This window comes from Mytilus galloprovincialis, chromosome 10 (genome assembly GCF_965363235.1).
Source record: "Mytilus galloprovincialis chromosome 10, xbMytGall1.hap1.1, whole genome shotgun sequence".
NCBI classification, from domain to species: domain Eukaryota; kingdom Metazoa; phylum Mollusca; class Bivalvia; order Mytilida; family Mytilidae; genus Mytilus; species Mytilus galloprovincialis.
In genome coordinates, this window is record NC_134847.1 from 26361974 (window position 1) to 26387784 (window position 25811).

The following is a 25811-nucleotide window of genomic DNA, read 5'->3' on the forward strand; positions in this document are numbered from 1 at the left end:
GCTTATCAAATAGAATGACCATAAAAGCCAACTACTTTAATAATTCTTTACAACTAACTGTATTTGAGCAAACTCTAAGGGTTAAATAAATGATCATTAACCTGAACTTGTGAAATATTGACACTTAACCAATATTTTCAAAGAAAGTCAACCATAGTATAATAATTCTATCATAAAGTTAATTTCCCTATTCAGGTTTAATTTTGAAAAAAAAGTAATTTCTAAATTTTCCTTGTCAACAGAAAGGGACTCTTCATATTATTCTGATACATATTTCAATAAAGAGAAAATAATCAGATAATCATGACTTTTAACTTTTCTCTGAACATTCAAGGTAATTTGTCAAAAAATATGCTTTCAAATTCACAATATAGGAAAGACATATTTCAAATTAATAGCTACCAGCTAGACAGGATGAATATCATTGTGTTTGCAGAAAATCACATCCCTTAACAATTAATGCTTATCATATGCAAGTCAATTAATCTGACAGCTCTTCTAAGACTTCTTTCATACATGCGTTAGAATTCAGAGCTAGCCCTAAACTAAGAATTTACAAATTCAGGCAGAGCTTCTCATGCATCTTTTGTAGCTATGTAGTAAAGTTATTCAAGTATCTCAGCAAGACAGGCTTTGTAGTTGACATGTATACACTTCTCATTTATACTTCCTACCAGCTGCATCTAAAGTATATTGTTTAAAATAATTCCATGACAATTTCAAAGAATTTTCACAAATTTCATTAAAAATTTCTAATTTCACATCATTTTTATCAATCTTCGTCCCATTCATCTTCACCGTTTTCATCTGAGTCCTCTTCCCCACCCTCACTATCACTCGCTTCCATTGCCTTCCGTCTCATTTCAAATGCCCGGTTCATAATTGAATGCACATCAAATCGTCCTGATGGTGTTTTCTTTTGTTCTTCTTTTCTCTTCCTCTCTTCTGTTTTTCTTAACTTTGACATCCCTGAATGAGAAAATATATGTTTAATTCTTTTCTCAAGCACGATCAAACTTTAATCCCCATTTTGTACAAATCAATTACAAAACACCACAATAAATTGTTTTGATTTCACTAAATTCTCCCATAATTCTCGTGATTATAGTTAAGACAATTTTTTACATTTAATGTTTAGCTAAAACATAAACCAAAAATACATAGTACACAATGATACACATGATGCAGTTACTAATACAAATAACTAGAAAATATTTTTTTTTTTAAGAATGTTCTTTTTCATGGGAGACACTGTTTGTTTTTTGCAGTTTTCTTGTATGTATTTGAAATTTGGTAATTTTAAGTTAGTTCTGTTACAATGTAAACAGTGGCATAAAGACTACAGCTTTGTATGGTATGGCAAATGGCGCCTTCCACCAGTTGCAAGTAAAAAATGCTAGGAGTATTCCAAGATGTTTCTCCTTAAAATTGCTCTCAAATTAAGTACAGACTACAATTTGAAACAATCAAAGTTATCTTTCTTTGCTCTTGATTAAGTTGCTAATGTAAAAATTACTTTAAAAAAAAATATCAATAGTCACTGATAACTCATAGTAATGACTTTAAAACATGTTACTTCAATATTTTGTTTTCTGCATATTTTGGTTGCTGTCTCATTGAACAATACCTCATCAATCAATGCTGTATAATTGCAGTAACTGAATCAGTCTTTTATCCTTGATGTCTCAAATTAAAAATTAAAAAAAATGTTTAAATGGCAGGCTTTCCAAAAAAAAAAATCTTTACTGCAACATTTAGAAATACTTACAATCCCCAATTCTAATTTCTGATAATAAAGCACTTCTTTCTGTTTCCACTGGTGCAGGGGGTTGCTCAACTTCTGTCCTTCCTATCGTTGACGAACTATTAGTTGATGATATGGACACCCCATCAGAAGGTGCTCTCACATGTCCATTAGGCATTGACATTGCTGGGGGTGGTGGCGGAGGAGGGGGAGGAGGAGGAGGGGGTGGTGGAGCACCTCCATCCATTGGTGGCGGAGATATTGGAGGTGGCGGCATAATTTCTATTGGTGTCTCTGGCATGAATTGAGGAGGAGGGGGTGGCGGAGGTAGATGATCTGGTGTTCGCCTCGAGGGACTAGAAGAATAACTACTAGGCTGTCGTACTGGTGAGCCTGCTTGCGGTGATTCCCCTCTTGCGTCATAATTCATTTGTTGGTTTCTCGTCATCTGCGGACTTGGCGTGTATGACTTATGATTATAACTGTCAGAATCCAATGGGGGCGGGGGAGGAGGAGGTGGCAAACTGTCTCTTTGCCCTCTCATCCTGTCACTGTTTGGATCAAAAGGCGGAGGGGGAGGAGGAGCTTGCTGCGGTCTAGCAGGACTGATCATTGACGGTGCTCGTGATCCTCTTTGATGTTGCTGCTGAAGGTGTAGATGACTGGGATGTTGTTGAGGATGATCTGGTATGTTTGGATCGTAATATTGTTGATGCTGCTGTGACATCTGACTAATTCGTGGGTCCTGAGTTGATGGTAATTCGTTTGGACCATTCATATACTGTGACTTTTTGTTCGCATGTGCCTGAAAAAAAAAATGTAAAAAGTTAGCACGTTTTCAAGTGAAGGAAGACCTAATAAAGATGTTCAGAGTTGTTACATATTAAATATCTAAGTAATGTTGGTATGTCTTTATTTTTAATGTTTTTCATCTTTGTTCTTTATTACTGTCAATCAAAAAAACCATTGCGTGCATTTATCATGTTTATTATTGCAATTTTTGAAGAATTAACAAATGAGTTTAATCTAGATTTTTGGTTGACTTGAATGGAGAGTTGTCTCATTGGCACTCATAACACATCTTCTTATATGTTATATATATTTGATATCAGAATGTGAGTTTTTATTATTGTGATACTCAAGAAGATACCTTAAATTCATATTGAGAAAACTTCACAATAATTTAAAGGTATTGATATTTTTTAGTGATAGATGGGAGATAATTCAAAACGAATTATGTTCTGTATTCAATTACAATGCATTGCAAGTCAGGAGTTTTTTTTCTTAATGACAAAAGTTAAAATCATAAACATGATATATCTAGAACTAATATTATGTAAAAATTAAAGATATGAGTTGAAAATTTGACAAGTAATAGGTCATAACCTTAGTGAGGGTTTTGTGGAAACATTTTCTGATAATTAAAATACATTCCACTTATACAATTTAAGAAAAGAATAAATTTTGCTTTATCCATGTTTACCTATTAAAATGTTAAACCAGCTGCATTTGTTTGCACCTGTCCTATGTCACAAACCTGATGTTCAGTAGTTGTCATTTGTTAAAAGAGGTTCATGAGTGTTTCTCATATATTTTTTTTACAGATTAGACCGCTCATTTTTCTGTTTGAAGGGTTTGACACTTACTGTTCGGTGTGAGCCAAGGCTCCGTTTGAGACCATACTTTGACCTATAATGGTTTACTTTTGGATGGAGAGTTGTCTCATTGGCCTTCATACCATATCTTCTTATATATATTTACTTACTTGTGAATATCTAGGATCTATATCATTCTGTTGCTGTGGCGATGAAACATGGTTTTGAGAAGGTTTATTTTGAATGTCAGCACTAGATAAAGAAGTCGCATTAGAAGAAGGTAATCCTTTCAAAATTTGTTGGGGATTCTGATATTCAGAACTAAATTCTATTCCTTGTGCTCTGTCTTTATATTTTTCTTTGATTAATTTAATTTCTTTAGGTTTTGCTCTTGTTTTCGTTTCTTTAGGCCTTTGCTAAAATATAGAAATAGTACTATGAAGATGAAATTTGTATGATCAACAACAAAACCAAGAAATAACTATAAAATAAATAAACATTGTTTTTTTAAATACACATTTGATGTTCTGTTGACATAAGACAGTCAAGGATACTTGTAGTTACTTGAACAAGTTATTTTCATCTATATGAAGAAGAAGATAATAATATATTTACATAAGTAAATTTGTTAAATTCATATTTTCTTATCAGGTTTAAATAATCTCCCCTTATTTTTTTCCAAAAAAATTAAAGAGGTTTCTTAGTTTGTGATAAGGTCCCTACAATTAATTTGATTGAACATCACAGTGTATACCAAAAGGAAGTAAATTCCAGGACTGATCAAGTAAAATAAATAAACTATTTTTTCTGATTGATGAAGGTAGGTTGCTTTTAATTGCTTACATCCACTTTATTTGAACTTTATTGGATAGTAGTTTCAATAGCAGTCATTTTCATTTTTTTACATAAATAAGGCCGTTAGTTTTCTCGTTTGAATTGTTTTACATTGTCTTATCGGGGCCTTTTATAGGTGACTATGCAGTATGGGCTTTGCTCATTGTTGAAGGCCGTACTGTGACCTATAGTTGTTAATGTCTGTGTCATTTTGGTCTTTTGTGGATAGTTGTCTCATTGGCAATCATACCACATCTTCTTGTTTATATACCACATTACCTTATTTTTAAATTAATTTAGACTTTAGTGTTTGTATTTGTGATATGAGACAACATCTTTTCTCTTTGTAGGTGCAAAGAGAGGTAAATTATGATGATGCGGATGTTTAATCAACGCATAAATATATTGTTAATGCAGTAAACATGCCTTCATGTAATCTTCAACATATTGAAGTTAAGAAGTATTATGTAGATATAGATGTAAAATTTACTGAACACTTGTGACAGTTTTGCATTGTTCAATTGGATGGTCATTAATGAAATTCCCAATCCAATAAGTTAAAGCAAATAATGACATATTAGTGGGACACAGAATAAACATAACAGATGATAACCTTCTTTCGTTTTGCTTTGTATTCTGTTTTCTTTTGTTCGATATCTTTCTGTATATCTGAGAACCATAACTCAAAGAAGTACCCAGGATCTGTGTAAAACTTCATACTGTCCTTGCCGTCCTCTCTGAAAAGAGAAAATAACCAATTATATTTAATGTAAATGATCTTGTGAACCTATATATTGACCCCAAATTTTTTCTGTGATTACCATGATTACTGTAAACAATGGGCTCAAATATGAGATTTATTATTGCGATTTCAGGAAATTCTCAATCCATTTCATAAAGCAAACAAAATTCAAAATGCTAATGATTAATAAAATGGGCTATTTCAAATAAGCTTTTTCTTTTCAATTTTCTTGGCCTGAATCTTTAATATGTTAACTAATTTGAAAGACCATAAAATTAAATAATGTCAGTATGTAAATTTTAATTGCAATGCACATCAAGTATGATGTTACCATCAAGGAAGTCCTCAAAATATAAATATTTGTATAGAAATATGTGAAAAACTAATTGACAAAAAGCATGTTTCGATAGACTCTCTTGACAATGTGATTATGTCATCTAGGTAAACAAATAGATAACTGACAAAGCATGAACACTCAGATTGAAAGGAATTTTCTTCCTTATTGGTAAAGCATCTGCTTCTATATCTATAACAATCTATCTTTACTTAAGGTGATAAAAAGATCCAAAAATACATTAGGCCTAAATTAAAATATTGTTTGTTTCCCCAATCCTGACCCTGCCAAGCCAGGTGTGGGTAGGTAGGTAGGGAAATAATTTTATTTTTTCAAAAAAGCTTGACATTATCGGACGATCCGGCAAGCCTGAAAATCCAAAATGAATAAAATAATATTTCACTTAGTTTTGACAATAAAATTTTATGAGTAGCACCAATTTTGCAGGGTCAGTCGGGATTGGGGAAACAAACAATATTTCATTTTAGGCCTTATTTCCTGTTCTACTGTGTACATGTTCATGTCTAGTTGACTGAAGAATACAAAGATTTCTCAATTTCTTTGTTAATCAACCAATATAACAGCACTTTCAAATTTACCAAGTGTAGATTCAAAATTCTTTGTGAAATAATTCTCATTTTACCAGATTTTAGAGGGATTTAAGAGCTTTTTATATTCATCTTGTTCATAGACACATGCATGACATGGTCTATTTTTGAAGCTGTAAGCTTTTGTTTTGTGTGCGTAATTGGGTAGCTGTTTATATCTTTCTATTCATATCTAGTTAGTTAAACTGTTACACTAAACATGCTTTGACATGGTAAATCAGTGTGTAAGGTTTGAAACAAGATGCTGTTCATGCTGTTGATGATCACTGTTCCAAACTCAAAACCTCTACCTTAAAAAACCTGCATTAATGTTGAACTAATTTAATCCATATGAAATTTCTAAATACCTGAACTCATTAAGTTTCTCCAACGCAGGAGGTCTTGTACATTCAATATATGCCTGTTGTATAGATTTTGGTATCGTTGCTCTGGAAACAACCTGTTGATCGTGCTGATTTGAACTTTTATATGGTTTTCTTAAATGAATGTCTTGTAAGGAAACTAAAAATAGAAATGCACTCATAACAGATTTTTATTAAATAAGTATACATCTATCGTTATCAATAACATAAATTAATAAACTAAAGTTTATGCCATACAGGTATAAATATCAAAATAGTGAATTTTGTCACTTCCACCTGTCATACCTTTCATTGTGGGCACCCAACTACTTTTTTTCTCAAATTCAACATTAAATTTAAACAATTTTCCACAAATACTATATTTAGCGCTTATCTACATGATCTAATGACATGAATGAAGAAATAAATAGGTGTCTTATCAGCTTTATAATGTATAAAAAGGGGCAGCCAATATTTTCCCCATGATGTGTCCAAACTCACCAGGTACATGTGTGTGGTCAAAAAAGACTTTTCTTTATGAGTAAAGTGTGAAAATACTTAAAAAGGAATATTAGCAATTAAGTAAAATAAACTTTTTTTTCATGTAATTATGGCACGTAAACAACAAGACTAAAACTTGTTAAATCTAAAATCACCAATTCAACACTTCATCCATTTGTCTTGTTTGCCCTGAGAAACAAAATAAAAAAATTGAAATAGAGAAATTGAGCAGTTCTCAAGTTTAATCGTCAAAATAATCTCAAATTTGCATAAAATTATGTGTCGAAAAAAAACAGCCCAAAAATTAAACTGCATTTAAGTGATCTACATATATAGTAGCTGACTAGCTGTATATTCTAAACCATTTAGTTCTAAATTACCTTGCTCTCTTTCTGCATCTAGCTGTTTCACTTTATCTCTTAGATGATCAATTCGGTTTTGTAACTGGTTGGCTCTTCCTAAGAAATTAGAGGCCTCCTTCGAAAGGTCTTCAAACATGTCCTCAGCATGGTGACTGAGACTGCTGAGCTGCTGAATGACAGAACTCAAAGTGTGGTTGGTCACACATTCTAATTCGTTAGCGACCGATTTATCAACCTCAACATGGCTGACATTAACTGGTTCTATACCTCGCTGAATGAAAGGCATGTTGTACAATCATCTGAAAATAGACAATTATAATACATTTTTACATTAAGTCATCAAAAAATTAATGTTAAAATAAATCCAACTTCTGATATTGCTTAACAGGACTAAATAGAATTTTTGCATCTACTTATAAAAAATGACACATTCTTTCTGTAAGTTTTTAATTATCTTTTATCACTGTTTTTTCTTACTGTTCTTACTGTAACTTATATTCATGAATATCAGGACTTGTATGGTGTTTTTTTTTTTAAATGTACAGCACTGTTTCAATGTTTCAATTCAATTCAATCAGACAGATTTGTAGTTGATGGAGGTAAGCGAGATGGTGATATACAATGAATATAGAATGATTTCTCAATATTATGCGAGTCAGTACTACCTGAATCTACATACTGACTTAAATAACGGGACTAAATTTGGAAGCAATTTAACATTTTGTATCAATACTTTTGTTTTCTTCATTGAAAACGGAAAAAAAAATAAAGAAAACATAGTACAAACATATGTTTGTTTAAACTATCAAATCTTTTCCTTATATTTCTTTGTTCTTTTTGCACTATAGTTTCATAAAACAATTAAAACACTGTTTATAGAGTGTAAAATATCTTTTATGTCTTTATAACAAAAAAAAACTAAGAAGCTTACAACCATATTCAGAAGTAAAAACTTTTAATTCCTCGTTCCTTAAAAGTACATACACATCATGCACATGTACAATTAAACATATTTTAATTTTAATTCCTCGTTTCTTAAAAGTACATATTTTATTTAATTCCTCATGTATTATCATGATTATCGTCTGGGTAAAGTCATCATAGTATTCCAAACATCACGAACAGCTTTTTTTAAGACTAAGAAAAACAGCATTTTAATCTTACAGTTAGGTTGATATACTATCCAAACACAAAATGCTCACAAATGAAAATAATTTATATAAATTGCAGTTTCTCTTAAGTTCCTAAATCTAACATTGGTATGTATTGGAAAATGCAGACTTTTAGCTAAATTGATGAGAATACCAACAAACTTTTTACTGATTTAGGCTACCTCTTAATGCTTAGTTTTAAAATCACGGTATATATACCGGTATATATGCTTATACAATTAACAAATGACCATTTACAAGCTTAAGGACCATTACAAGGATTAAGGGTTGAACGTTTACAAATGTATCTTATATTAAATCTCATAGATACGATATTCAATATTTCCTGATGTACAACATATAACTTCTTCATACGTTAAGTGATTTCAATAGAATATTTCCTGTTTATAAGCCTAGATATACACTGAGGAATGTCCCTACACAATTACCACTGAAGTTTTAACGGGACACAAGTGCAATATTGGAAAATACATAATAGTCTGTCTGTAAAGATAAAATCTCATGTATTGTCCCAGTTATCTTTAAATCTAATTTATAAATCTTTACACAATCCAGAATGAGATTAATATCGTCTATTTTTACAAGAGTAGATTATTGTTACATGAACAAATGCAAGTACATAAATATAAAATAACAAAACATAAACACCATAAATGTTGTCAACTTAAATTCACATTTCACAGTGAAATTTCATTCATAAAAGATTTTACATTTTTTAGAAACTTAAAACCCTTTAGCTAACTAACGAACAAGAAAATGATTCAATCTTCTTTTAATTATACCATTTATAAATAAATTAAAAATCACTTAACATTTGCTTAACAGCTTTTTTCTCGTTCCTAATCTAATAGCCTTTAACTCCATATATGTAAAAATACCCATTTAAGATTTATTATTGATAATCTCTCTTATAATACATTGTATTATGCTTAAGGGGATGTGTTAATCTTACAATATCAAATGAACTTGACATTTGTACATTTAAATAGAAACTTGATGTAGTGCCTTTACAGTCTTTGGGTTAATCATCATGATCATGTTAAAAAAAAATATCACATTTTTTCACAGAGATTTGAAAAGCTGTAGTGTTCATCATTTTCATGCACAGAGAATAATTTGTGTCTGACTGTCCTATTCATTTAATTCATGCAAGTTAATTGTCAACTTCAAATTTTTCTCTGATAAGATACTTTTGAGTCCTAGTAATTACATGAATTATATATCAGAGATGGGTCCGATTACTTTCAATGTAATTGATTAAATTACAATTACTTTGTCATTTGTACGATTAAATTAAATTAATGATTACATCATTTTTGAAAGTATCTGATTAAATTAATGATTACATTGGCAAAGTAATCATGATTACATCTGATTACAATGAATTTAAAAACAAAACATTTTGAATGATGTGGATGAATAAACGTTTAATATAACTATAGCATTTTTGAGAACATATTTTGTTTGGTTCAATTATAAAATGATAACTTCAAATTAAACGCAATCTATTTAAATAAACACCAAATTTCACTACATATATATACATTACACTTTATCACCAATGTTCTCTAAATTATTTTGAATTAAATTTAATAAAGATATATCATAATCAAGAGTTTTTTTGTTTGTCTTCTGACCTTTCATAATTTATATGTATTCCAAGTTGCAGTTTATGGAAGTTTAAATATGGATGAAATAAAGTTACATTTGTACCAGTTAAAACTATGTTAAATTTTAATAGAAATGTTTAATCAAATTGTAAACAATATGTATTAAAGTACTAAAAACCATTGCATTTTACACATCCATTCCAAATACAAAAAAAAGTTTAAACAACATATTTGTCCAACTTTTAATCTAGTTTGTGCTAATTAGATAAATTTTCATGTCTGATTTATCTTTTATCATATATATTTCCCTACAGCTATACTCAATTGGTAATTGCAATAAAAACAAACCTTAATTAGTCTCCTACCTGTCAATTCAAAGTTGACAAAAATCACAAAAATTAACAAAAGATTATAATTCAGGGTTAAAGAAAAGTATTACTTGAATATATAACAGTTATAATCAAATATTAATATGAAGATCATTATAAAACGATGAATATACATGTATGTACAATATCTTTTAAAAGGTATATAATTGTATTATATGTCTCTGCTTAGGCTAATGATGACTTTTCAATACTGTAACAGTTTATTTTTTACTGAAGTAGACAAGCTTAAAGTAACCAAACCATTTTAGTATGTTAAAAATTTATCAAATATGAACAAAGAGGTTCATTTAATGACAAAAAACACAATTTTAGATTTTTTTCATTGTAATCAGAATGTAATCAAAAAGTAATCATGATTACAGGGTATTTTGAAAAGTAATTGATTAAATTAAATTACATGTAATCAGATTTTTGGCTGATTAATGATTACACTGATTACTTGAAAAATTGTAATCAATAACAGCTGATTAACGATTACAATTACAATTACCCCAAGTCTGTTATATATCTACATGATATATCATGGTCGTGTATTTTCAGGCAACATTTTGTGTATCAGAGATGGTATTTCCAGAAATACTGTTTTACTTCTGGAATGAAGAAGCTCAAACAGTGTACATGCCCCACGACTACTAAATGATTTTTTAACAAAAAAACCAAGGATTTAAAAAACAATACCTTAAATTTAAAATAATTGTATTACAAAAACTGCAACTTGATAAATATCAGAAGATATGAATTATTAATTTCACTTATTAAGAACAGACTTATACAAGTTCACTAGTTAATTCACAGATGGATGTATTTCAGATAAGAGTATCCTATGCCTAATATTGAAAGCTACTTTGCAATAACCCTTTCAAATATATACAACAATGAATAATGTCAATTCAATATTTAACTAAAACCACACCCAAAATGACCTTCACTTAGGATGATTTACCTGTGCTCATGTAGGGGAACATGCATGTTTTGAAAACACAACAAACAAAAGTTTACATTATATTCTTAAGTAGTAAAATTTCTTTTTTAAAAGTTCACAACTTTGAAATTTCATAGCGGTTTAATAATATATACATGTACATATGCAGCTTTTTATGAGCACGATGAGACATCTGACTATATTTGTTCGTATAGGTTTTAACCGCACCTACTGTTTAAGTACCATGACATCATGATGACATCATGATGTGACTGCAAATTTTACTAAAACTTACACATACATGTAGCAGTACCAACTTACAAACTTGGTACAACAAACTCTTATACAATTACTTAACTATTAAGAATAGAGCATGGAATCAGGGAATGTATCAAAGTGGCAATAACCCAAAAAGTTCTGCCAAAGGCCACCAATGACCAATGAGTCTTTTAACACATACAAAAAAATCTGGCACTTAGATGCAGGCTTCTAAACGATAAGGTATACTACATGTAGATCAGGACAATGGATGCCACACTGAGAAACATACCAATGAATTGGATGGAGGACATTTTTCTCCCTTTCTTTTTCTTAATTATCATGATTATTGATAAGGAAATTTACAAAAAAAACACAACCTTGGAAGGTCACTGAATGTAGCTTGTTATATCAGATGTTGCAGAAGGAAATTTGTTATGATTTTCTTTACTCTGTTTACAAGGATCTTATATTACATTCATAACATTTAAAAAGTCCCAACAAGAAGTTTCCACTTACAGTTTTACTGGTGACCAAATCAACATGCATATACATGTACATATATATATATAAAGTAACACTGTCTTTTTTTAAACTTTAGTCTAGACAGTTTGGTACAGACCCATTACCAGTATATATTTAGATACATGTATGAAGTATATTTTATTAACTTCAGTATGTTCATGATGTTTTGTGTCATCTCACCACTTTGATGATGGTCATTGAAATATAATACAATGCAGCTGTGTCATTGTACATGTGCTACACGTGCACTTAACCTTCAGCAAACTTATTTTTGTAACTTCAGGCCAAATTAAAAAGAATATGTTCAGGTTAAACCTCTTTGTACACACAATGACATAGCCTTCCATCTTTTGATCCTTGCAAAACTCCTACCAAAAAGTATTCATTGGGACTTCTTGTAATGAATCTTGAAAAAATTATATTTGGCCTTCTAACAAACTTGAGGTGAAAAAATTGAGCAAATTAAAAACAAGTCCTAACTATTTTCGTAAAGACTGGAAAACACCCTATAAAACTCTTTATATTTCATTGGGCTTCATGCCTTTAAAAAACATTACCATTTCAGTCTGCACAGTTAGCCACTACTGGAAAACATGACTGGCACTAGTCCGATGCCCCAAACTAGTAAAATTTCATTGGACTAGTTATAGTTTTTTGCAAAAATTTGTTTGGTCCAATTAGCAGATTAGAAAAATGTCAGAATATTGGTCGTGGGACTATTAGTTGAAAAAGTTTTTGGTGCAGACTATATTTTATGTTTACAATTTAATGTAATCATGTTTTTTTTTATTTCTTTTCATTTCTAAGTTATCATGGTTATTACTTCAAGTTACTATACATGTTCAATGTATGTTCACAAATTTATTGCTACAAATGTAGTTCTAAATAACATCCACCAGGAAAAATCTGTCAACACTTCAGTCAAACTTGTACTAATTTTCACTTAATCAATATTCATATGTCTAATTTAATCACCATCCAATCTTCTATTGTGTGCAATAAAACGTAAATATAACTCTTACAATAAAGTATAGGACAACAGCCTTGTAAATAAAATACATGTGACCCTTGAGTAATCTTCACAAAAGAAGAGACAAATAAAGATGTAATTACAATCCGCCTTCAAATATATCTCAACTCATTTCCATTTTCTCATGATTACGATTGTATTATAAGTATTACATAGATGGCACTTAAAAATGAATGAAGAACGTGAATACCTCTCTGAGAATTAGTCTAATATAATGGATTATGTTTTTGTGTACAAAATATATTAGTTTTTGATATTTATTTAAGGAATGACTGTAATATTTTTTCTGTCTATGAAGAAATAACATTTTTTATGTTATTTCATATAGACAGAAAAAATAGTACAGTAATTTCTTATAATTTAATTCTAAATTCCATTTTAAACCGTAGAAAACCATGAAAAAACGTTGATGACGTCACGGTCACATGACTAAATTATGTCTATGGGCTAATAACAAAAAAACGTCAGCCAACCAGAAGACGCATTACATCCAAAATTAAATTACAAGATAATACATAATAATGATTGTTTGTGTTTTACGTCACTTTCAGAACTGATTGCTATATCATATGGCAACCCTTTTAAATGGTGGTGTCCCCTTAGAAAATAACAACTGACAATCCTAGTCAATCCAGATTGGAATTGAACAAACCTACCAGGAGATAAATGAATTATCATTTGATTATAGGTACAGCAACCCAAAGGCAATACAAAAAGCAAGATATCAATAGGTCAACATTCAGTCTTCCAAAACATTTTTAATAATCTTTGATAAGTATTTGTCTTTGAAAGACCACCATACACTGTACATGTGCATGTAGTTTATTTTAATATATATGTAGACAGTAGGAGTAACTAATAAGTTGCAAAATGCCAAATAAAACTAAAATTCAAGTTAAAAACTCACAAAATACATGTACTTAATGTAGTCATGGTAATAGTACTCTATACATGTCCATTTGTAATTCAGATGTTTACTAGTGGAAATTTTCTTGATATTGTCTCTCGATATCTCTCTAGCTTTGTTATAGAGAATTTGATATGATCAAGTTATTTAGTTTTAAATATGTTCAAAATATTATCTGATTATGTTCATAACATTGATGAAAAAATCCAATTTCCTATTGTGATAAAGTTTCGAAGTTTATATTCAAGTTTTTGAAGTTGCATTTGAATATATACTTGATATACAAATGATGTATATATATCATTTGTATATCAGGTATATTTTCAACGAGACAGCAATCCAATAGGCAATAAAACACATTTTTTCACATTTCCTCATTTTGAGTATTTTGTAGAGTAAAAATTCTATCAACTTCCCTTTAAAACTATAGAATGTATAGTTAATAGCCCTAATTACTGGTCTTCAATTATATATACATTGTTCGTTACATAACTTCCTAATTCACAGGGGCTTTTGTCATGTGTGTGGATGAGTGTTTTAAGTACATGTAGTTAATATATTTTTTAGCTTGTCTGTCAACACTGAGGTTGTTTAATAGTTCGAACCCTGCACCTACAAATGTAGCATTCAATTCCAATCTAAATTGACTATGCTAGGATTTCAAGTTTTCCTGCACATCATTGAGATTCAAGGACAATAACTCTCCACAAAACCAACAGATCATAATAAAATTCAAACTTGACTTAATGACTTAGCAAATGCTTAGGGACGACATCAAAAGTTCAATGAAGATAAAAAACTTAATTCACATAGTTTTTTCTCTGACCCCCCCCCCCCCCCCCCTTCTTAACTTAATTTGGGAAAAATTGATTGACCCATATAGATATAAGTAAAAAATCAATGTCGGATAACCACCCCCAAACTATTTGAATTAAGTTTTTTATCTTACATTGATCTTTTCATGTCGTCCCTTATACAACATTGTAACTTGTCATGATTAAAAAATACCAGTCAGAGTTCAGACATAAACAAGTAGTTATTTGTTTTCGACTTACACAAGTCATGCAAGTCAAAAATGTGTTTTCATTTTCAGAATACACCAAATATCAAATCAATATCTTTAAGTACAAAATCAATATCTTTAAGTACAGAAAAAAATTGAAAACTGATTTTCCAGACTGACCATCTGACAGAATGCAAATATATAAGTCCTCTTTACTTTGTCCATGTTGTCTGAAGGGTACTTATTATTTCAGATAAAATCACATCCAAGCCATAAAGCATCACATTACAATGATGCAGCACAGCTTTAGGGAAATACTGAATTGTATCAATAATTTAATGATAATTACATACTTAAAGGCACAAGTTATCCTTGCTGGTTCATTGACCTTACTATAAATGTACATGTAAGTCTGACAGATGACCATGCTGTTTTGAATTAGATTAGAATTTACATTTTTTTGTACATACATTTGTACACACAACGTTAGCCTTGTAAATCATTAATTGTAAAACCATTACCATTAATTTAACTTTAGAAAAGGTTGTGAAATTTCTAAAGTCAATCCTGTGAATTTAAAAAAATAACATGAACAATCTGTTAATGGTAGCCAAATATGGAAGTAAAACAAGGCCTACTTTAAATAACTGCTGATCATTCCAAAAAGAAATTAAATAAATTAATATCAGAGAGCAGTCCCTTTGAACATGTTGAATATTGTGTTTTCAAAAATTTTCGATTGTCAACTTACTAATTTTCATGGATTTGAGGAAAACTTGCATTTTCGTGGATATTTAATTTTGTGGTTTTGCTTAAGGTTGCATACATTACAATAAAAAATATGTAATTCATTTCACATTTCAAGTTGTGGTTTCTCCAGAGTCATGAGATTCAAAGTGATACTTGATCTGGTATTTTGATCGCAAGCAGCAACCCCAATGACTTATTCAAAAATGGCTGTTGCAGTGCCTATGATAACATGGTTTATTTTACATCCTTCATCAAATGTACCCACAGCCAATTTCTAGTACGTTTTTTCTGGTACTGGTTTCTGAAATTTATTATAAACAATTCTAATATGACGTGCTTCTTTCGCTTTGTAAACAACACCGTGATAAAATTCTCGATATATCTATACTTAGCGCAGACTCCAAGATGTACACAAGTGGCTGTTTAAATATGCCTCCCACGTAAATCCACATGTATCGTAACCTATGTGTAAACGGTTGTGGATTTCGCTGTGTTAACAATTACAATTGAATAAAACCCTACAGAACATTTATTCTGATTCTGATGCATAACAAAAAGAATTTACACATTAGAGAACGGAAAAATGGACAAAAACAAAATAAATTAAAATTTCGCGAAATTCCAGTAATGATTTTTGCGCATTAACGTCATTTCAAAACATGACGTCATACGAATGAAAACGTCAAAGCTGAAGGTTTTTCTATTGCGTTTACCTTCTAAACTCGGATACAATTGCATTAAAATAAAGTATTGAGGTAGGTGTTGCTTGTTTTCTGTTCTATTGCATTATTCGCACATTTACTGATTTCAGCAAGTCAACATGGCGGCTCCTTGGTTACAACATGTCAACAGTGAATTTGACGGTAGCTTACGATAAAAAATGTAAATTTAAAATTGCAAATATTGGGTTTACTGAGAAGTAAAAAAAGTTATCACATTTTTTTTCGAGCCGTCAGTTAAGAAATCATTCATACCATACAGGTTTATTAGATTTGTTTTACATTTATCGAACAGTGGGTAAAATAGAACAGCCACACACACGGTATTCCCATCATCGCTTCAATTTTTTAATGATCGTATTTGTCCTATTAGAATCGAAATAATTCATGGAAGCCATAGATTTGTTGTAAATTTACACATGGCCTGGGCCGTGATATTCGTTAATTTTATCCCTCGCTAACGCTCAGGATAAAATTCGAATATCACGGCCCAGGCCATGTGTAAATTTCCAACAAATCTATGGCTTCCATGAATTATTTCTTAAACCAAAGGGGCAAGCTACAATTTGTTATATTTCAGGGAAAATTTACTGTAGGACTCAGGGATCTCCATGGATGAAAATTGAACGATGGAGGAACTTTCACCATTACAAACAGTGTCTACACTGTACAGTGTAGCGCAATCGGAAGTATTGTATACCTCCATACAGGGAATGGTGAACATGCTAATTCATTGCTTATTTAAATTATATTTATTTGAATTTTCATTATAGAATTAGAAGTATCAATATTTTCATTTATTGCCGTTTTTAACCATTCAAATGCCAAGTCTTCGTGGTCCCCTTAGTCGAAAATGACCAAAAGCTGTCATGAAGGTCCCCATGTAGATTTCTTGTATTTTTGGTAATTGTTATGGGGGTTAAAAATCATATGATGTGGAGCTTATTTTTCATGGACACTGTTACGGCCAGAAATCGCCTTTAAATTGTAGCCAACAAAAGACACAAATCAATAGTAAAATTTAACAATATTTAATATACAAAAGTTTACAAAAGGTATTACACAAATATTACTGTTAACTTAACTGTCAAAATATGAGTCCAATCTGTTATCTTTATCTGTATCCGGAAATCTTTCGGAATCCAATTTGAATATTACGTTCACTACTAATGTCACAATCCAGTATGATGTTGTTTGTAGAATAAAAGTGTCAATCCAAATGCTGTGAATACTAATGTCTATCAATGTCTATGTCCAAGTTTAATTATGAGAGTTTAACTTTAGTGTCTGTATATATAGTGTTGTCATGGAAAATTCTAGAACACTCTATAATGGAACATTGTGGAAAATCCTGGAAAGTTACAACGGAAGTTTCTGAAATAACGTAGAAGTTTAAATTACGCATCTTTTATAAGGATCATTCTAGAAAATTCCAATCATTCTGTGATTGTTCCAGTGATTTCTAAACTGCACAGTTATAAGATTATTTGGTAAACAACTATCAGGCCATACAACACAAATTAGGCCAACATAAATAAACATAATAATTACAATATCATAACACCTCCCCCCTTAAAAGAAGTTTTAGTGTAACAAAAACTTATCATAAATGATATGAACAAAAATACATAATATATACAAAGTGATTTAATAAGCTCTAGATAAAGCATCAGCTATTACATTATCTTTACCCTTAATATGTTTTACAATTACATCATATTCCTGTAACAATAAACTCCACCTAGTCAACCTCTGATTCTTGTTTCTCATTTTATGCACGAAGGTCAGAGGATTATGATCAGTATAAACAAGAATAGGATATACAGTGGGATTCAAATATACATCAAAATGTTGAAGTGCTGACAACATTGCAAAACACTCTTTTTCAATAGTTGAATAATTTTTCTGATGTTTATCTAATTTCTTAGAAAAATATGATATAGGTTTTTCAACATTATCATCTGTCTCTTGATATAAAACAGCTCCAATTCCTACATCGCTTGCATCAACGGCAAGTTTAAATTGTTTTTCAAAGTCTGGAGTAATCAGAACTGGACTATTAATTAAAAGTGATTTGCTATTTTCAAAAGCTTTTTGACAATTTTCACTCCAGATAAATTTAGAATCTTTTCGTAAAAGATGAGTCAATGGTTGAACAACAGTAGCAAAATTTGAACAGAATTTCCTGTAAAATCCTATCATGCCTAAATATCTCATAAGTTGTTTTCTATTTGTAGGAGGTGGAAATTTGGAAATAGCTTCCACTTTAGCCATAATAGGTTTTACTTGACCTTGGCCAACTGTATGCCCTAAATAATCAACAGTGGCCTGACAAAATTCACTTTTACCAAGATTAACAGTCAAATTTGAATGTGACAATCTATCAAAAGTATCATACAAATGTGTTAAATGCTGTTCCCAGCTATCACTACATACAATAAGATCATCAATATAAGCATAACAACAGTCTAAATCTTTTATAACATTATTGATCATTCTTTGAAATGTAGCTGGAGCACTTTTCATGCCAAATGGCATTACAGTATATTGAAATAAGCCATCTGGTGTAACAAAAGCTGATATTTCACGAGCTCTCTGTGTCAATGGAACTTGCCAATAACCTTTCAATAAATCAAATTTGCTCACAAATTTTGCTTGACCAATATTGTCAATACAATCGTCTATCCTTGGAATCGGATAGGAATCAGATTTTGAGACTGAATTTACTTTTCTGAAATCAGTCACGAAACGAAAAGTTTTATCTGGTTTTGGCACAAGGAGACAAGGAGAGCTCCATTCACTGTTACTCGGCTCAATAATATCATTGTCAAGCATATATTTAATTTCTTTTCTCATAACTTCAAGTTTGAGTGGATTGAGCCTGTAAGGATGTTGCTTAATTGGAGAAGCATCTCCTACATCAACATCATGACAAACAGCAGTGGTTTTGTTTGGCACATCTGGAAAAAGATTTTTAAAAGAAAATACCAAAGTTTTTATTTCTTCTCTATGATCAAAAGACAGATGTGCAAGTTTTGAGTCTAAATTTGACAAAATTTCTGAATTTTTCAATCTAACTGTCTCTTCCAAAGTTTTAGAACTAAAAGGTGGTTCAATTACATCTGGTTTGTCATGATTGTTCTCAAATTTAACCATGCCTAAAGTGGCAACTGGTTTACTATCACATTCATTAGTACGCTCAAAATATGGTTTTAACATATTAATATGACACACTCTGTTTTGTTTACGCCGACCTGGAGTTTTTACAATATAATTCAAATCATTGATTTTACTCTCTATTGTATAAGGACCACAATATTTAGCCTGTAAAGGATGTCCAGGGACTGGCAAAAATACAAGTACCTTATCACCAGGCTCAAAAACTCTATCCCTGGCATCTTTATCATACCAAATTTTCATCTTGTTCTGTACATTTTTTAAGTTTTTCTGAGCAATTTGACAAGCAGTATACAATTTTTCTTTAAATCTAGATACATAGTCTAAAAGATTCAAGTCAGTATGTTCAGTAAGCCACTTTTCCTTAATCAATTTTAACGGTCCCCTTACAGTATGACCAAATACCAACTCAAAGGGACTAAATCCAAGGGATTCTTGAACAGCCTCTCGAACCGCAAAAAGTAGAAAGTGAACTCCATCATCCCAGTCTCTGTCAAATTGAAGACAAAAAGTTCTAATCATGTTCTTCAATGTTTGATGAAAACGTTCTAAGGCACCTTGAGATTCTGGATGATAAGCACTTGATCTGTACTGAGCAATCCCTAACTGGTATACGACTTGCTGAAATAAACCTGACATGAAATTTGATCCCTGGTCGGACTGTATAGACTTAGGAAGTCCTACTAATGTGAAAAATTTGATCAAAGCTTTGACGATAGTAGGTGTCTTGATATTTCTGAGCGGAATAGCTTCAGGAAAGCGGGTAGATGTACACATGATTGTCAATAAATATGCATTTCCAGTCTTGGTCTTTGGTAAAGGTCCAACACAGTCAATTAGAACTCTGCTGAAAGGTTCGTCAAAGGCTGGAATAGGCAGAAGTGGTGCTGGTGGTATTTTCTGGTTAGGCTTACCAACAACCTGGCATATATGACAGGATTTGCAGTATTCTGCAACATCATTTCTAAGTCTTGGCCAGTAGAAATGCTGCAAGATCTTAAGGCAAGTCTTTCTTATACCTAAGTGTCCAGCCAAGGGGGTGTCATGGGCAAGACCAATAATTTCTTGCCTATAAACTTTAGGCACCACCACTTGGTATACCACTCTCCATTCCTCCTCTGGGGTAGCATCAGGAGGCCTCCACTTCCTCATTAAAACGCCGTCTTGATGGTAATAGCATTCGGCCACTTTGTCTGCTTCCTCCTGTGGTTGAGCCCTCTGGCTGAGCTGAAGAACCTCAGGGTCGTTATGTTGTTCTTCGAATAAATTCTTTCGGTCTAATGAATGGCTGTTTACGTCTGGCCATGGCATAATAACATTCTTGTTAACACTAGGTGGTCTTAATATGGCCTTTTCTGAGCTACCAGGACCTTCAATGTCGGCTAGGAAAGTGTCAGAAAGGTCCATGTAATCAAACTTGTCTTCTTGCAAATTCTCATCTTGTTGTTTTCTAGCCATCGCCCTAGTAACAACACAAGCTGGATACAATTCAGCATCATCTTCAGGTGATTTAACATCCACCACTGGTTCACTGGTAACAATTAGTTCAGCAACCACTTTGTTCCTAGCTAGATCATTTCCTAGCAATAATGTAACACCCTCAACAGGGAGATTAGGACGAACACCCACAATAACTGGTCCAGTTATCAAATCTGACTTCAGATAAATACGATGAAGAGGAACATCTATACAACCCAACTCTACACCTTGTAACAAAACGGAGGCACCAACAGAAGTCTTCTCGGACAAAGGCAACACACCTTCTAACAATAAAGACTGAGAAGCTCCAGTGTCCCGTAAAATCTTAATAGGCTGAAGAGTGGTATCATCAACAATAGAAATAAACCCATCAGACATAAAGGGTTTATATTCCTCCATGTAATCACAAAAACTGGACTTAAAAGCCTGACTCGCAGGACATTCCAACGTACTGGTAATATAAGGTGTCGTACACGCACTGGACTTCGGCTTATTATCTCGTTCATTCTTCTTCTGGAGTCTAAAACAATCAGCCATCAGATGACCATTCTTCTTACAATAAGCACAAATCAGTGACTTCTTCTCAAAAGTATCAAATTTTGGACTAGACATATTATAACTGGACTGACTCTTATTCTGTGCAACAGGCTTACTATCAGTACGCTCAGTGCTTTGATTTTTGTAATTTCCACTTGAAGTATTAACATTTTGACCCTTGAAACTTCTTTTATGTGAAAGGGTATAATTATCTGAAATTACAGCTGCATCATGTATTGTCCCAACAGTTTTGTCGTCTAAATGTGTTTTTAAGTCTAAATGAACACATTGTTTGAACTCTTCTAATAACATCAATTGTCTTAGGTTATCAAAATTGTTATCTGTTTTCTTTGAAGTAAGCCATTTATCAAATAGATCTTCTTTTTCCCGAGCAAATTCCACATAGGTTTGCGAATCAAACTTTTTATAAGATCTAAATTTCTGTCTATATGCTTCTGGTACTAGCTCGTAAGCTTTCAAAACTTCCTGTTTCACCGTGTCATAATCGGAACTTTTTTCTGATGGAAGTGCGGAGTATATTTCAGCGGCCTTTCCCTCAAAAACACTTTGTAGCATTGTAGTCCAATATGGCTTTGGCCAATTCAAATTACGAGCAATTTTCTCAAACTGTGGAAAATATTTATCGACTGTCTTTTCACAAAATCTGGGAACTAAACGTATATTTTTTGCTGCATCAAAATAATCTGATTTCGACTGGACTTTAGAGTTGCTTTCTTCTTTGACCATTTCAATTTTCAGTTTTTCCATCTCTAACCTTTCTCTCATTTCAAGTTCTTTTAATTTTAATTCATCTTCTTTTATTTTCTCCCTCTCCTTCATTTCAAGTTCTTTTAATTTGAATTCATCTTCTTTTTCTTTTCTCTCTATTTCCAACCTTTCCTTCATTTCCAGTTCTGCTTGTTTTAATTTAAATTCATGTTGTTTTAATTTAAGTTCATCTTCTTTTCTTATCTCCAGTTCTTTTAATTTGAGTTCATGTTCTAATTCAAGCTGTTTTAATTTAAAGGCATCAATATTGTCTACCTTAAGTTCAAGAGCCTCTTCACCTAAGATTTCTGTGTCAACTAATTTGTCTATAACCAAATTTTTTATAATTTGTTTTCTCATAGATACTTTAAAATCTAATTTCAGATGTTTAGCAAGCAACACTAATTCCTCTTTCTTTAAATTATCAAACCCCTCCAGGTCTGGCGTTTTCAAAAATTTACCGGCATCAAATGCCATTTTGTAGAATTTTGTTGGCTAGTTATAATAAAAATTACTAAACAAATTTTGAATAAGATATTTTCGTTATCCCGGACGAGCCCCCAATTTCTGTTACGGCCAGAAATCGCCTTTAAATTGTAGCCAACAAAAGACACAAATCAATAGTAAAATTTAACAATATTTAATATACAAAAGTTTACAAAAGGTATTACACAAATATTACTGTTAACTTAACTGTCAAAATATGAGTCCAATCTGTTATCTTTATCTGTATCCGGAAATCTTTCGGAATCCAATTTGAATATTACGTTCACTACTAATGTCACAATCCAGTATGATGTTGTTTGTAGAATAAAAGTGTCAATCCAAATGCTGTGAATACTAATGTCTATCAATGTCTATGTCCAAGTTTAATTATGAGAGTTTAACTTTAGTGTCTGTATATATAGTGTTGTCATGGAAAATTCTAGAACACTCTATAATGGAACATTGTGGAAAATCCTGGAAAGTTACAACGGAAGTTTCTGAAATAACGTAGAAGTTTAAATTACGCATCTTTTATAAGGATCATTCTAGAAAATTCCAATCATTCTGTGATTGTTCCAGTGATTTCTAAACTGCACAGTTATAAGATTATTTGGTAAACAACTATCAGGCCATACAACACAAATTAGGCCAACATAAATAAACATAATAATTACAATATCATAACAACACCGTCAAATTCAGAACCCATTACCGGTATGGCTGATTTGCAGCAACAACAAAACGATTCATACGGGTTATGTAAAAGGTTTAAGAGATTTGTAAAGCAAACGTTGACAAATGAAAAGGTTTTTAATGACTGTATCTGGCAAATTGATGCTGTGCAACATGCATTTTTCGAGTCTGAATAGAAACCAGAACCACGGATGTATCAATATTGATTGTAATATACGAAATGAATTCGGAATTACGATACGATTTTTCTTTAAAGGAAATATTTAAGTTTTTACTTTTAAACTTTTAAAGTAATTCTAAATTATCGTTACAGCAGTACTTGAGTTAGTTGCGATGAAATAATATTTACTGTTTTGCGTCTTATTTTGTATTTCTTAAAAAAAAGGGGGATGCTAATTGCATAAGTCAAGATAAAGCATGTGTTTCGACATTTTTAACTGTTTTCTTTGTAACTTTATTATTATTTTATTTATTTAATCTAAATTATCATAATCATTTGCTGAAACTTAGTTGATTAATTCGACAAGTGGATCGTCTATCCTCAGATAGTATTCTCCTGTCTGATTTGTTGATCTACCTGTACAAGCTGATCAGGTACAAGTGATTAGCGATCTTAATCCGGATATCCCTCAGGCGTTAGAACTGTATTGGATTATAACATAAAAAGCCTAAGGGTTATGCAATTACATGCATTTGATTATAATTGATAAAAAAAAATGGTGTCGGCTACAAAAAACGATGAAGTTTTGAACGATGGCGGAAGACAATTTAACGATGGCGCGAGTCATTTGACGATGGCGCAAGACATTTGAACGATGGCGGGGCGCCAACGTTAAACATTTTTCAGGTCATGGAAATCCCTGGGACTGACATGTCATTCATGACAGTCTGTTACTGTCAACGGTCAAAATAAATTTTAGCAAACTCTGGTTCCTTTAATTTGATACCACTATAACCATGAAAATTTGTAATCAAAGTCATACATGTCATAACAATGAATTCAGTGTACTGTTTATGTATATATTATAATAAAATTTGTTGCAAGTATATAATGCATCTCAGCTGCATCTGCCTCATTTTATTTTTAAAAACCGCCATACATGATATTATTGTTCATGTTGTTAGGGAGCTACCATTTGATTTTTATGGGGGGGCTAGGATGAAATTTGAAAAAAATAAGCAGGACAGGAATTTTGAGTAAAAAAAAAGGCAGGATGAGACACTTGCAAAAAAAAAAGTCAGGATGACAATTTAGGTAAAAAAAAGTCAGGATAAACTAAAAAAAAAAAGGCAGGACCGAATAGAGTGAAAAATAAAAAGGCAGGACAGAGATTACACGTAAAAAAAAATGCAGGACAAATTTTTTCATCCTAGCCCCCCCATAAAAATCAAATGGTAGCTCCCTTAGTTCTGTCTGTACTTAATCTAATTCCCTAGTGAAATTGGATTTAGCTATGTAAGTATACTCGCTGCATTGTTTCACAGAGGTTCAGGTTAAGACAAAGTGATTAAGAATAATGAACAACATTACAATTGATTGCCCAGCGACAGCATGGGACAGGTGACTGGCCCAAGTGACATGAGTGATGATGCCCTAAAAACGCAAAAATGATGTTCAATATGACAATAAGACCAAAGTTTTGACAGAAATGCAAACAACTTAAGAATGGTCTTTCACCTCACTGATAACCAAATTCAGGACTACACCATCATTTGTGGTTTACTCTTTACAAAAATTTATCTGGATAATTTAACATTCCGACCCTAAGCTGCATTGAATGATTGATTACGAATTGAGCTGTGTATTGAGATATGATGATGCTTTAAGGGATCAGTATGAAAAGATTGAATGTGTAACTATGAAGATATTCTTGAAATCTGTCTACATTTTTTAGATTCGACCTGAAAGATGACAGCAGAAAAACAAAAACAGGTCACTGGCACACCCAAGTTTTATAATAAATTTTGAGTAGTTAAGAAAAATGGCATGATTTTTCACGTGGTTATTCGAACAAATGATTCTTTTGTGATATAGAAACATGCTCACCAGTTGCATTCAAACTTCATGATTGGAAAAATGTAAATATTTACGATACAGCATCATCAATCCGGGAAGTCAAGAAAATGGCGATGAAATCTCGTTAATTATCATGCATTCTCATTATCAACGAGACTTGACATAAATTTGATTGAAGTCCTCATTAAGAAAATATTCCTTTCGTTCAATTAATTTCTATAATCAACAAAAACTTTAACAAAACCAGACAATAAATGAAAAAATAAAATTTAATATAAAACTCAATTTCATTTACTGCAGTAAACTTT

At 31.6% G+C, this 25811-nt stretch overlaps 1 protein-coding gene across 1 annotated transcript; it reads right to left on the reverse strand.

Annotated features, from left to right (window-relative positions):
- Window positions 1-627: 627 nt before the first annotated feature.
- On the reverse strand, window positions 628-25626 carry LOC143047282 (uncharacterized). The gene is made up of 7 exons (XM_076220321.1): window positions 25534-25626; window positions 7080-7360; window positions 6205-6358; window positions 4787-4910; window positions 3510-3755; window positions 1769-2549; window positions 628-969 (listed from the first exon to the last, which is right to left on the reverse strand). Exons 2-7 carry the CDS (start codon window positions 7345-7347, stop codon window positions 773-775), a joined length of 1770 nt encoding a protein of 589 aa, XP_076076436.1. The 5' UTR covers window positions 7348-7360; window positions 25534-25626; the 3' UTR covers window positions 628-772.
- Between the last annotated feature and the right edge of the window lie 185 nt (window positions 25627-25811).